At 43.4% G+C, this 13,726-nt stretch overlaps 1 protein-coding gene across 1 annotated transcript; it reads right to left on the reverse strand.

Annotated features, from left to right (window-relative positions):
* Positions 1 to 376: 376 nt before the first annotated feature.
* Positions 377 to 11,059, reverse strand: LOC142856992 (N-acetyllactosaminide alpha-1,3-galactosyltransferase-like 1). Its single transcript, XM_075984616.1, has 4 exons — positions 11,046 to 11,059; positions 7,671 to 7,718; positions 1,390 to 1,527; positions 377 to 1,034 (listed from the first exon to the last, which is right to left on the reverse strand). The coding sequence occupies exons 1-4, from the start codon at positions 11,057 to 11,059 to the stop codon at positions 377 to 379; spliced, it is 858 nt and encodes a 285-aa protein (XP_075840731.1).
* Between the last annotated feature and the right edge of the window lie 2,667 nt (positions 11,060 to 13,726).

Genomic DNA, 13,726 nt, shown 5'->3' on the forward strand with positions numbered 1-13,726 from the left:
CAAGGAGAGATCAGCCATGAGGAATACACATTGCAACAACAGCAACAGCAGCTACAAGACAAGCAAATTGATGAATATTAAGCTTCCTTTATGTGTATCTATTTGACATGTGTATGATTTTTTCATAAAAAAATCTATTTTTTTTCTCAAAAAAAGTCTATACCACCAAAAATGATTCTCAAGCACATATATAAAACATTACATCATGTAAGTAATACTTGTCCATTTATTTTTACTCAGATGAAATAGAATTTCAAAGACAGATAATTTACTCTGGAAGATTATGCATTTTTGTAAGTGTCCCAAGTTTTATATTTGACGAATTCTTGTTATTTATTTGTGAATTCATAAACTCTACGACACAACATCAAGTAATTCATGGTCGCCATGCTATCTTAATGCGCTTGATTTGAGGAGGAGTTTTAAGTTTCGGATTCCAGTTGTACTCTGGTGATAACACCCTAGTGGGTTTATTGATTAAAAAATATTTATTTAGGTGGCTTTCGTATGTGCTGTCAAGTTTCTTTGTGCTGTCATCTGTAATTCCCTTTAGATACTCTTTGATGGAAGCTAGAACATTCTTGGGTGTGCCCCCAATAATGGCACTGTGGTAATAGAAGTCTCCCTTCCCAAAGGGGATAAAAGCTGCTGACTTAACTCTTCTCTCATACGGGAACTCTCTGGGGTTTTTTAAATACCACCATGAATGGAGTTGAGCTACAGATTTGCCCAGAGTTTCAACTCCAAAATCTTTTTTGAAGATTTGGTTCACAGCCATAGTGAAGAGAAAGTTGACCTCATATTGGATGTCCTGTATGATCTTATCTCTCATGTTCTTCATGCTTCGGAGAGTATGGTCTTGATTGTAATCTTCATCAGGCAGCCTCAATGTTTTAAATGACCGAAGAGGACCCAGCTCTACGTACGGTATATCATAGATGTTATCAGTCGAGATGTAAAAAATAACGTTGTAGCCAACCATGAAGTACTTATCAGCAGATTTTAGGAAGTGTCTCAGGTACTGTCTTGTAAGGCTATGCAAAATGAAGAGAAAGACAATTTCACTGGAGTTCACCAGGAGATGTGTGCCATTGATACCAAGAAGATAAAAAGAGAGAGGTTGTCCCTGTACCTTCAGCTGTATTGGTTAGTGAAAGAAAATATAATAAGCTTGGGAACCTGAGAAAAGACAGTTTGTTATGAAGAAAAGGAAAGAGGGTTGCTAATGGGGAAGAAACAGCAGCAACAACAAACCCACTGTCCACAGCTACACAGGGCAGTCAGCAGTAATGCCAGGGTCATAGGAAGCAGTGCTTAAGATAGAGACAGTCCGCGGCTGCTCATCCTTATTTCTTCAAAATGGGAAGGGCAAATACCAGTAGTGCGTACTTTCCAGTAGCAAGGACAGCCAAGCCTATGGTAATGTTCAGTCGCTTATAATATTTGTCTAGAACTTGTCTATCGTAAGTTCCTTCCCATATGACCGGAGCGAGCCAACCAGTTGTTGCTATAACATCAGGACGTTTTCTGTTGAACAAAAAAAGAACAAAAATCCCATCTGAAATGATGAGAGTGATAATAGCTAATGCTTGTAAAGTTTCTACTATGCTTTTACCTCCTGGTTTTCCCCTTCCCTTCCCCCTAGGAAGATCTAGAGTATCCCCCTGTGGATCTGGGGAGATGGCTCATGAAGTGCCATGAAAGCATGAGGACCTGGATGTGGGTCCCTAGAACCTATGTCAAAAAATCTGGGCATGGTGCACACCTAGAGGTAGAGACAGGGGGATCACCCAGCCTTGCCCTCAGTGACTTCCATGTTCAGTGAGAAACTGTCTAATAAAATAAAGTAGAAACAGACTGAAGAAGGTGTTGTGGGATGTTAATTGAAAATATGTTACATTTGTCTATGCTGTGGAACATTTGTTTAATGATGCAAGGATGCATTGCATTCTTTTAGGTTGCATTTGCTTAACCCTGTGAAGCTGTGTTACTTTGCCTGCCTAAAACACCCGATTCATCTAATAAAGAGCTGCATGGTCAATAGCAAGGCAGGAGAGAGAAACAGGCAGGGCTGGCATGCAGTGAGAATATAGGAGGAAAAATCTAGGCTCGAGAGAGGAGGGAGGAGCTAGAAAAGGAGAAGGAGAGGAGGATGTCAGGGGCCACACAGCTACACAGTCAGTCATAGAGTGAGAAGGAAAGAAAGGTGTATAGAATAAAGAAAGGTTGCCGGGCAATGGTGGCGCACGCCTTTAATCCCAGCACTCGGGAGGCAGAGGCAGGTGGATCTCTGGGAGTTCGAGACCAGCCTGGTCTACAGAGCTAGTTCCAGGACAGGCTCCAAAGCCACAGAGAAACCCTGTCTCGAAAAACCAAAAAAAAAAAAAAAAAAGAATAAAGAAAGGTAAAAAGCCCAGGGGCCCCAGCACTCAGGAGGCAGAGGCAGGCGGATCTCTGTGAGTTCGAGACCAGCCTGGTCTACAAGAGCTAGTTCTAGGACAGGCTCCAAAACCACAGAGAAACCCTGTCTCGAAAAATCAAAAAAAAAAAAAAAAGCCCAGGGGCAAAATGTAGTTAAAAAGAAACAGTATAATTTAAGCTAGAAAAGCTGGCTAGAAACAAACCAAGCTAAGGCTAGGCATTCATAAGTAAGAATAAGTCTCTCTGTGTATTTATTTGGGAGTTGGTTGGTGGGCCCTCAAAGAGTTAAAAAAGCAAAAACAAAAGCACAAAACAACTACAAGAAGACAATTCATTGCCAATCTCTGTCTTCTGTATGCACCTGCATCCACAAGTGCACGAATGGAAAAACATGTGCACACACATGCACACTTTTCCCTATTCCCCTTTCAACTTCTCCTTTATGCTTTAGGCACACAGATGCACTATAGAAGAAAATGAGACTACTGAAACAAAGAGAAACCATTTGTAGTAATAAAAAAAGCCTGCTGAAGCCAAGGCACTAAATTAAAGCACATTAAGTCACGCATCTTAGAAGGCATTGAATACAAAGAGATTATAAATTTAAGTACAAATATATCTACACAAAGGTACAACCTGGCAATCCTTACTTGCATAGTAATAATAGTTACAAAGATCCCATAACAAAAAATTCTTTAAAAGGACACCACTACCATTTTAAGGATATTTTAACGTATGCATTTATTTATAGAGTTATTTTTAAGTCTTCTGATACCAAAAATTTATAGGCATACACTTATATTCAGATCAAACTTGAAAATATACTTTAAAACTAACCTACTGAGGTGGTTCAGTTGGTGGAGTACTTGCCTAGCATGTGCTTGGGTTAGATCACCCACTTGGCAGATGGAGGCAAGGGGATCAGGAGTTCAGGGTCATCTTCAGCTACGTCGTGAGTTCGAGGCCAGTGCGGGCTACATGAGATTCCTTTGAACAACAAAGCAAAACAAATAAAAAACTGATTGAAGGCATTTTTGTCACAGTGATGAGACGTAAGTTAAGTATGACATCTATGCAGATAAAATCTATGCTGGACATGGGTTACATATGCCCATTGCGTTTTTTTTTATCTTTGGTTTTATCTCATTTTGTTTTCTGGTAGTGTTGGTGTTTAAACCCAGAACTCCATGCATACGAGGCACGTGTTCTACTACGGCATTTCCAAAGTACACCACTACTATTTTAAAGATTCTTTAACTAAGTATTTATTTATATAGGATATATAAATATAACCCATTTGAGAAGATGAAAAGATTTCAAGATTATTGTTTTTCTCAATAAATCAGATTATTATTATTATCTAGAATGAAAGGGGAAGATTTTCTTAAAGACCCATCCTTAGCATGGGTGGTAGCTCAGTGAGAAAGTCTTGCGGTAAAAACACGAGGTCCCGCATTTCAACTCCCAGGACCCATGCGGAGAACTGGGCACTGGCTGAAGGGAGGGCTCTAGAGTGCTGCTCTTGCAGAGGGACACTGGATGAGTTTCCAGCACCCACATATGGTAGCTCCCAATCTGTAGCTCCAGTTCCAGGAGCACACACAAACTCATGCAGGCAAACTCATGTGGAGTCTGCGCGTGTGTTTTAAGCTGGGCATTATGGTGCATGCCTTTACCCAGCAGCGAGGTGAGAGTCAGGAGGACCCTGAGGGTGGAAGGGCTAGCCAGGCTAGCCAAGTTCAGTGAGAAAACCTGTCTCAAAAAGGTGGATGGCGATACAGGAGGACATCCAGTGTCTCTCCATTCCTGTGGCTGGGGCCACTCTGTGCACACATTCACTAAGGTAGCACCAGGGTTGACTAGCCTACACACACATGCCTACCTATGAGCGTGTGTGTGTGTGTGTGTGTGCGCACACACACACACACAAATTCAGGGGCTGAGAGTGTATCCTGCTCTTGCAGAAGACTCAAATTTGGTTACTGGAATCCACGTGGAGCTGCTGAGGATCGCCTGTAACTCCATCTCCAGAGGATCCAACAGGCCTTCTCTTCTTCTGCAAGCATGCACATTCACATGCACACACACACACACACCACACACACGTGCATGTGCACATACACACAATTAAAATGACGTCTTAACATTTTAAAAGATGACATTATTGTTTAACAAAACATAAACCAAGAGGAAAAGATGAAGCTTTCATATTTAAGAGTCCTTAAACACAAAACTTTGAGAGGGGCTGCTGGCCAGAGCTGTGCTGTTCAAGGCGGCTTGGTGGCTCGTGAGCGACACAAGAGTCCTCTGCATGCCATCAAGACACCTGCGCTAGTCAACCCTGGTGCTGCCTTAGTGAATGTGTGCACAGAGGGCCCCAGCCACAGCAACGGGGATAATGCATGGCTAAGCAGTGTGGCCACCCCGTAGTGAGGAAACGAGGCGGGCACTGAGTGTCCGATGTCATACACATCGCCTAACCTTTAGCAGTGAATTTTGTGGGGAAGTGTGGTGATGGTCGGCTCATTCCCATCACAACCTCTGTCCGCACTGTGTCTGTCTGTCCAGAAGTAGCTAGCCTACCAGAGAGTGGGAGAGTCCACGGAAGTCTTCCTTTTAGTGCAAGCTGAGAGCTACTTCGCTCTGAGGTTGAGGTATTGCCCCTAGAGTGTTCTCGATGAGGGAGCCATTCTTTCAGATGCCGTGTTTCCCACAGCTGAAGTGCACAGTCCTTACGGGCAGGTGGATATAGGAAAGTGTCTGCCTCTTGGTTATGTAGGTAATTCATTTATAGAATGTGGACTCTCTATGTTTGTAGCACTTATGATCTTAGATTCCATGGGTTGGGAAATCCTAGTTCACAAGGAAGGAATCCCTTCTTCAGGGAATAAAGACATGGTCCTATAAAACCACTTACAGGTTTTCAAGTTTTCTTAACTGTTGAATTAAAAGGTAAACATGTCATTAACATCCTGACTGGACAAATAATCCTCATTACCAAGGAAATACAAGCTGCTACTGCAAAAATGACAGCAAGGATAAGTGCCGTCTACAGAACACAGCAAACTTCACTGGGATTCTCTCTACTATTCTCATTTCCAGTAAGAATTAATGATTCCACGGGCAACTGTGGCACCTCAACACGGCTGCGCCACCGAGGGCTCAGGGTCGCCGTGAGAGGAGGCGTCAGGACAGTGAGCAGCAGCTGTCAGGAGAGGGCGAGGGAGCCTGATTGTCATCTGCTTCTGTTTATTATCCGTCTCCCTAACGGCTGCTCCTCTTTCTCTGCTGCCTTGTAGGATGAGCATTGGTGATGGCTAATGAGACTGCACTGTCATCGTCCTGTGATGATGCAATCGGTGGGACTTTATCTTTATCCTGTTTGGGGACATGAGCTTTTTCATACAGGAGAAACAGCACCGGTTCGTAGAGGGACAGGGTTGTGCTAGCTGTTTTCCATTTATTATGGTTTTTCTCCATCCTCATCCCTTCTCTGCTCTGGGAGGAGATTGGTTTACCCAGAGTCCTTTGATCTGGGACTTCTAGTAGGTTCTACAAATGAGAGGACCAACGAAGGACCAGAAGGCAGGAAGGGTGAAAGGTCAGGTCCCCTATCTTCCAGTTTTCTCAGACAGCCATGTCCTTCTGTGATTACTGTTTGGGACAGCTCCTCTTCTACAGTTCTGGCAATCCCTGATCTCCTCCCCTTGCTCCTCTAGGCCTGGGTGTGGACACAGTCAAGAATGAAATATTTGATATTACAAAACTAATGTTAAGTAAATACATAAAATAAGTAAAACGTTACTAGTATTTACCCACTCCACCCACTATAGATTGGAAAATAAACGGTATACTAATTCAACATCATTGAGTGCCCTAAATCGAAATTTAAATTTGTATCCTTTAGTTACTTATTTTTATTTTCTTAGTGTGAGTGTTTTGTCTACATGTATATATGAGTAACACATGCATGCTTAGAACCCTAAAAAAGGGCATGGGTTCCTGGAACTGGAGTTCCATGTGGCTGTGAGCAGCATGTAGGTGCTGGGGCTCAGTCCCAGGCCTCTGCAAGAGCAAGAAGCACTGATAATGCTGGGTCGTCACTGCAGCCCCTAGTTAGCTGTTCTTATTCTTGCTTCAGTATGTGTGTGTGATGTGTATGCATGTTTACACGTGTGTGGGGTATGTCTGTGTATGTGCATGTAGAGGCTAGAGATGCACAAGGGTGTCTTCCTCAGCTACCTCCACCTTATGTGTTGAGTCTGTCACTTACGTGAATCCAGCACTTACCAATTAGGCAAGATTAGCTAGCCAGCTTTCTCCAGGGATCCCCATCTTCACTTTCTGAGCACAGGGGCAACAGGCTAGCCACCATACACACTCGATATTTGTGCGAATGCCGGGGAGCCAAACGCTGGTACTCACGCGTATGCAGCATCCACTTAACCGCACAGAACCAACTTCCCAGGCTCTGAGCTTTTAAAACAGTGAGTGACTCCACGTGAGAAACCCACACTCTTCCATCACACACACATACACACACACACTCACACACATGCACCATGCACGCACACACACACACACACACGCACGCACACGCGCACACGCACGCACCACGCATGCACATACACACACGCGCGCACACGCGCCACACACGCACACATGCACGCACACACGCACGCACGCTCACATGCACATATTTGTTGGCCTATAATAGCCCCTAGATGGCAAATATCACAGAATGTCAGTGAAATGCATAAATGCATTACAAACATTTTATAAACATGTTTATACTATATAAACATAACATTACACAGTCGTTATAAGAGAATAATGGTCTCCCCAGAGTGTAAATGCCAAATGAGGGTAGTAGGGAGAATTGACACTAGCAAAACAATATATATACAAACAGGGAATGTCACGTTGAAATCTACTTATTTATATAATTAATTTGCTAATTATGGGGATAATAAATTAAAATTTGGAGGAGTCAATATTGGCATCTTTTGGTTGTACCTCAAGATGTTTTCTCCCAAATAGTACCAGGAATGTTAGGCGAGATTGAATATGACAACTTCCTCAACTGCATTATTTTTGAAAAGTAGACTATAAACAGATAAAAAAGAATCTTAAAAGTAAAAAGTCTTAGAAACAAAAATGAGACTTGGTGCTAGTGTTTCGAGTACCTACAGTTTGATAACAGAATAGCATTTTCTTCAAATTGAATTTCATTATTGTTTTGTTCTTACTTTGGATTAAACCAGGCTGAGAGCTGAGGTTCTTCCAAAAGATCATTCCTAGGTACAAAGAGAGACTCAGGGGTCAGTTCTCTGATGTGACAAGCACAGCTTGGTGCAAAGAAACAAATAGGAAATCTTATCAATAGCATCAAATGGAGACAACTCAGTGGGAGGGCTCAGAGCAGGGTGGGGGGTAGAGACAACTCAGTGGGAGGGCTCAGAGCAGGGTGTGGGGTAGAAACCACTCAGTGGGAGGGCTCAGAGCAGGGTGGGGGGTAGAGACAACTCAATGGGAGGGCTCAGAGCAGGGTGGGGGTTAGAAACCACTCAATGGGAGGGCTCAGAGCAGGGTGGGGGGTAGAGACAACTCACTGGGAGGGCTCAGCAGCAGGATGGGGGGGTAGAGACAACTCAGTGGGAGGGCTCAGAGCAGGGTGGGAGGTAGAGACAACTCAGTGGGGGAGGGCTCAGCAGCAGGATGGGGGGGTAGAAACAACTCAGTGGGTGGGCTCAGCAGCAGGATGGGGGGGTAGAGACAACTCAGTGGGAGGGCTCAGAGCAGGGTGGGGGTTAGAAACCACTCAATGGGAGGGCTCAGAGCAGGGTGGGCTCAGCAACAGGGTAGAGAGGACAAAGAAAAGACCCAGCAAATTGTAAGTCAGGGTAACAAAAATTACTCAGCTTGAACAACAGAGACAAAGACTAAAAGCAAAAGAGAAAAGTGAAGAGATGGAGTGGGCCATAACAAAGGCAACACTTGTGTGACTGAAGGCTCAAGGGGAGGACCAGAGGGAGATGGAACCAAAACAGGGGCGCTGAGTTTTTGTCAACTTGACACAGGCCAGAACCATCTGAGAGGAGGGAGTCCAGTTAAGAAAACGCCTCCAGAAGATCAGGCATTTTCTTAATTAGTGATTGAAGTGGGAGGGCCCAATAAGAAAGGCGCTGAGCAAGCCCTGGGGGGGGGGGGGCGCAAGCCAGTTAGTAGCTCCTCTCAGTGGCCTCTGCCTTGGCTCCTCCAGGTTCCTCCCCTGCTTGAGTTCCTGCCCTGACTTCCTGGAGGGATGAACAGTAATGTGGAAGTGTGAGCCAAATAAACCCTTTCCTCTTCAAGTCGCTTTTGGTCACGGTGTTTCATCATAGCAATAGTAATTAAAAAAAAAAAAAGACTGAAATCTCTCCAAGTACGGCAAAAGAGAATCAGATTTAAGAATCTAATTGAACTGAAAACTAAAGAAAAATATCTTGAAAGAAGGCAGAGAGAAATGACCCTTCACCTAGCGAAGAAAAAAAATCAGGAAGTAATTTTCTCATGAGGAACCACAGAGGCCAAAAGGAAATGGCACAATATTTTCCAAGTTACATATGAAAAAAAGCTAGGTAGTTGAAACGTCTCTGACAAACTTTGATGCGTTCATGTATGAAATGTGTATCTGTCAACAGGTGTAGACTGCTGGCAAACAGCCCACTTGGATTTCAAGGGCACCATGCTGGGTGACAGAAGCTCTGATCAGTAGAGCATATCTTTTGTGATTCTGTTTATGAAACTGTGGTAGCCCACGTGTGACTCAGTTTCCATCTGGAGTCATTTCTGACTTAAAGAAGTCATTTGAGTTCAAGCTTGCTTGCTCTACTTTTTCCTATAACTTTGAGGGCTGTGAGAGACTTCTGACTTAGCCCGTGGGAAAAGAACACTCCATCTAGTAGATAGTACACTGCTGTGGGAAAAGAACACTCCATCTAGTAGATAGTACACCGCTGACGACAAACCTCAGGAACCTCAAGATAGAAAGCAGGGCTGCGTCCAAGCAGCAAGCACATGCTGGAGAGGAGGCTGCTCACTCACGGACAGGAATGGTCTTGTGGTTAGACACTGACCATCTATGCTGTGCTTTGTTCTGCTTTTACACATAAGCAAGTTCTGAAATAAACTCGGGGCTGTTGGCTGTTTGATGACCAGATGACCTCCAGATTCATCCTGTCTTCTGTTCCTTTCCCCTGACTTTCCTCTGGGCTCGACGATGCCTTTTACCAGGAACCCTACTTGACTTTGTAGGAGCGGCTTCTACACAAAACTCTCAAAATGACAAAATGCTGGAGATGGAAAAATGATTAGCAGTGGGACCGGGGTTAAGCAGGCTCTGGAGCAGGAGATTTGTGGTGATGGGAGAGAGGTATATCTTGACTGATGCTGTGCTTGTGTGAATCTCTCTACATGATAAAGATGCAGAACTGTATATGCGCCTTGTCTTAGTGCCGATTTCCAGATGTTGAGTACAGTCCTCTAGCTGTGACACTGGCATTCATGGGATGAAGGTCAGGTGAAAGGTCAGGAGAAAGGAAGACGTGATTTCTATGAGGCTGCCTGTGAGTTACTTTGTAATAAAGTGGAAGATCATAAAGAGGGCATCCTGTTATTTTCGGAGTCCTCTTTAGCCAGAGATATTTCATCATATAATTTCCCAGGAAGGCATTCTTCCAACATCCACATTAGATTTGCCTAACTTCAGTAAAATGTGTACTGACAGAGAAGTCTGGTTTTTGTTTTGTTTTGTTTTTATATCAAGCTAACTAAATATATTTTTAAGCAACATGGTCTTGAGATTACTTTTTCTATTTTTCTTTTATTGAAAATAGATTTTAGGCTGGGTGGTGGTGGTGTACACTTTCAATCTCAGCACTTGGGAGGCAGAGGCAGGCGGATCTCTGAGCTCAAGTCCACCCTGGTCTACAAAGCAAGTTCCAAGATAGCTAAGGCTAGAGAAACCCTGTCTCAAAAAACCAAAGCCAACCAACCAACCAAACCAAAAATACCCCAAAAAGTAAATAGATTTTTTTCCCCATGCAGTATGTTCTGATTACAGTTCCCCTCCCCCAACTCCTCTGAGTTCCCCCCCAAATCCCCTCTCATCCGGGTTCACACCCTTTTGGTCTCTGTTTAGAAAACAAACAGGCCCTAAACAATAATAATAGATAAAACAGAAACAAACAAATCGGAATAGCACAAGACAAGCAGACAGAAGGAAAACCAACAAAGAAAAAGCACAGGAAATACATTTAGACACAGACACTTTTGCACACACAGGGATTTCAGAAAAACATAAAACTGCAAGTCATGATATATATGCAAAGAGCCTGTAAGGTAAAAAAAGGAATCCACCCTTGGGAGAGTTGATTTCCTAGTCATGGGCTCCGACAGGGTCGTGAATGGTAGGAACCAAGCAGGGTGCTGTGACCTTCTAGAGAAGCCGAAGGCAAATGCTGGACTGGACAGGGTTGCTTAAATTTAAGTCTGTGGCAAAGGCGCTCTTCTCTGTAGAGCATCTCTGCTAGGATCTGCTTCTCCCTCCAACGTTTTTAGAATACTTGCAGACAGACACTTACCAGCAGACGTACATCTTCTGCAGGTGATCCTTTACTCTTTAAGAAAAAAAAAAGCCAAATTAGTTTTAAATTGGAAAAAATGCTTCTAAAGAATGAAAATGGTAAAAAACCTCTATAGTTGAAATTCCTCCTCCCACCTGTTTGTACACATTAAACACGCACTCTATGCCAGACTTAAGGTTGCAGAAATGAAATCCGTAGCAAATGCAGGCATGCTAGTAGCTTGTGGGCCAGTACTGTCTTTAAAAAGACAACATTAAGACTAGATGCCTGGCTGTGATCTCCTTCATTAAATACAATACCAAGGTGAGCAGGCCTCAGCCTCCTTCTCTCCTCCTTCCTCTCTCCCTCTCTGTCTCTGTGTCTCTCCCTCCCTTCTCTCCCCTCCCAATACTGTCTTCTCACCAAACTCCACACTCAAGCTCTCTCTGCAAGGTGTATTCTGTCACCCCCTGCGGCCCTCTCCCCACCCACCAAGGCCCCAACTCTCACTGTATTTTAACCATAACTCTGGAGGGCAAATGAATGGAGCTTAGGGTGCCAAAGCAATAGGGTTGACTTTAAAGACATCCCTCCCCCATGCAGCTGCTTTCCAGACAGCCTTGGTATCCTTGTGCCCCTTAAACTATGGACACGAAGGAGGTGCGAATTTACGTTTTTCTGTGTGAGGGGATGTTATCACATTTCTCTAGTATGACCTTGTTCCTCTAGCAAGCTGCTATTTTAGTCTTATCCACAATGATCAGAACTTTGATTTTTTTTTTCTTAAAATATTTAAAAGAGCAGCCACTGTAAAAGGTGTTTCTGTGTAATGGACTGAGGAGGCAGACTCACAGAGATGCAGAGACTGAACTGAATTCCAAGCTAATGTAAAGTTAACAGTATGTAGGTTTGTGTTTGTTTTTCTTTTCTTTTTTTCAAGACAGGGTTTTTCCTGTGTGGCCCTGGCTGTCCTGGAACTTGCTTTATAGACCAGGCTGGCCTCAGACTCACAGAGATCTGCCTGCCTCTGCCTCCTGAGTGCTGGGATTAAAGGTGTGCGCCACCATGCCCAGCTCAGAGAATGTTTCTGTATGCGAGTGCCTTGGGAGTAAAATATGAGAGCTGGCCCTGCAGTTAAGGGCACTTTCCCAGGACCCGGGTTTTGGTTCCCAACTTTTACATGGTGGCTTCACAACCTTCTGTAACTCCTGTGCAAGGGAATCTAGATCTTGAATGTCCCTGGGTAAGAGCACGGCATTTTAGGTCAGCTATATCAATCATTGATGGCTGAGATTCACCAGGGTTTCATATTTACCTGGGGTGGTACTTAGATAACGCCAGCAATAAAGCAAGGAAGATTAGTGACAGCATTTCTCTTTTACAATTCATTCCCTCCTAAAAAATAAAGAACAAAAAAAGAGAAGAAAAAGAGATTTCAGTTAAAGATTTAAAAAAAAAGTTTCTTTAGTGTCTTCCAATAAGTATATTTGTAGAAATTTGGCCACCAACTTCAGTGTCTGAATCCTGATTACTGTCAAAGTATATCACAAAGATAGTAAAGCCAAAAAAAAGGTGCAAAGACCTCAGGACTAATCACCTCACAGTATATTCACTGTCTCCTAGGTATGTTCTCATAAGCAGGGAATGTCTAAATAAAGGCATCGAGCCCTCACTGATGCGCTGAGTGTGTACACAAACTGGGCTTTGGCAGGCATCATTCAGGAGTACTGGTCTTGCCTTTCGGTACTGGAGCAACACAAAGGCTTATTTTTTTTTAACATTTATATGATGAACAAAGAGTTTTAGGTGTGTAGCTTTTAACACAGCAGCCACCAGTCAAATGAACAGTGAGTGTGCGAATCATTCATGGTCTAAAAGGTACAGTGTGAACAACAAAAAGGTATGTGTAGTGTACACACACCTTTAAACACTTGGGATGCAGAGCTGGAAGGTCTTGTGAGTCTGAGGCCAGCCTGGTTGGGCTGTATAATAAGTGCCAGGATACCAGGGTTGGACAGAGACCTTGGAGAGGGCAGGGATTTAGGACATTTTATTTTTTTTTAATATTGATCACAGTTGAAATGAAATTTTGAAAACATGGATTGAAGAAAATATTTGACTGAATATTTTCACCTCGTTATAATATATCCCCTCAAATATTCAAGGCGACAAACATGACTTACATTCCTGTTGGAAAGTTCTTTTGTAGATAATATAACCCTGGGCACAACTCGACGTGCCAACAGCCCTGTGGAATGGTCACTATTTAAATTCAAGGTCAGTTGGGACAAAGTTTGTGTGAAGTAAAAGACTGTGGCTCATTTAGCTAAGTGACTTCCTGTCTACGAGCCTGTAATGACATTATTCTCCAAAGTCAGGAATACATTGATATACCACCTATTGTTTGTTATGGATAATGGTCAGTAGAAAAGCTAAACAAAGGAGATTTGATTCAGAGTTCTTGTTTTAAAAAGTGGGGAGGAGTGATGTGGGACAATGGTCTGTACCCTGTCACTTGTATTTTAAGTAAATGCTGATTGGTCAGTAGCCAGGCAGGAAGTATATGCGGGGTGACCAGGCAGGAAGTAGAGGTGGGGCAACGAGAATTATGGGAAAAAGGAAGTCAGTCTGCAGTAGTGACCCAGCCACAGAGGAAGCAATCCGAGAAGGCCTCACAGATAAAGGTACCAAGCCTCATG

The sequence above is a fragment of the Microtus pennsylvanicus genome, chromosome 9 (genome assembly GCF_037038515.1).
Source record: "Microtus pennsylvanicus isolate mMicPen1 chromosome 9, mMicPen1.hap1, whole genome shotgun sequence".
In the NCBI taxonomy this organism is placed as follows: domain Eukaryota; kingdom Metazoa; phylum Chordata; class Mammalia; order Rodentia; family Cricetidae; genus Microtus; species Microtus pennsylvanicus.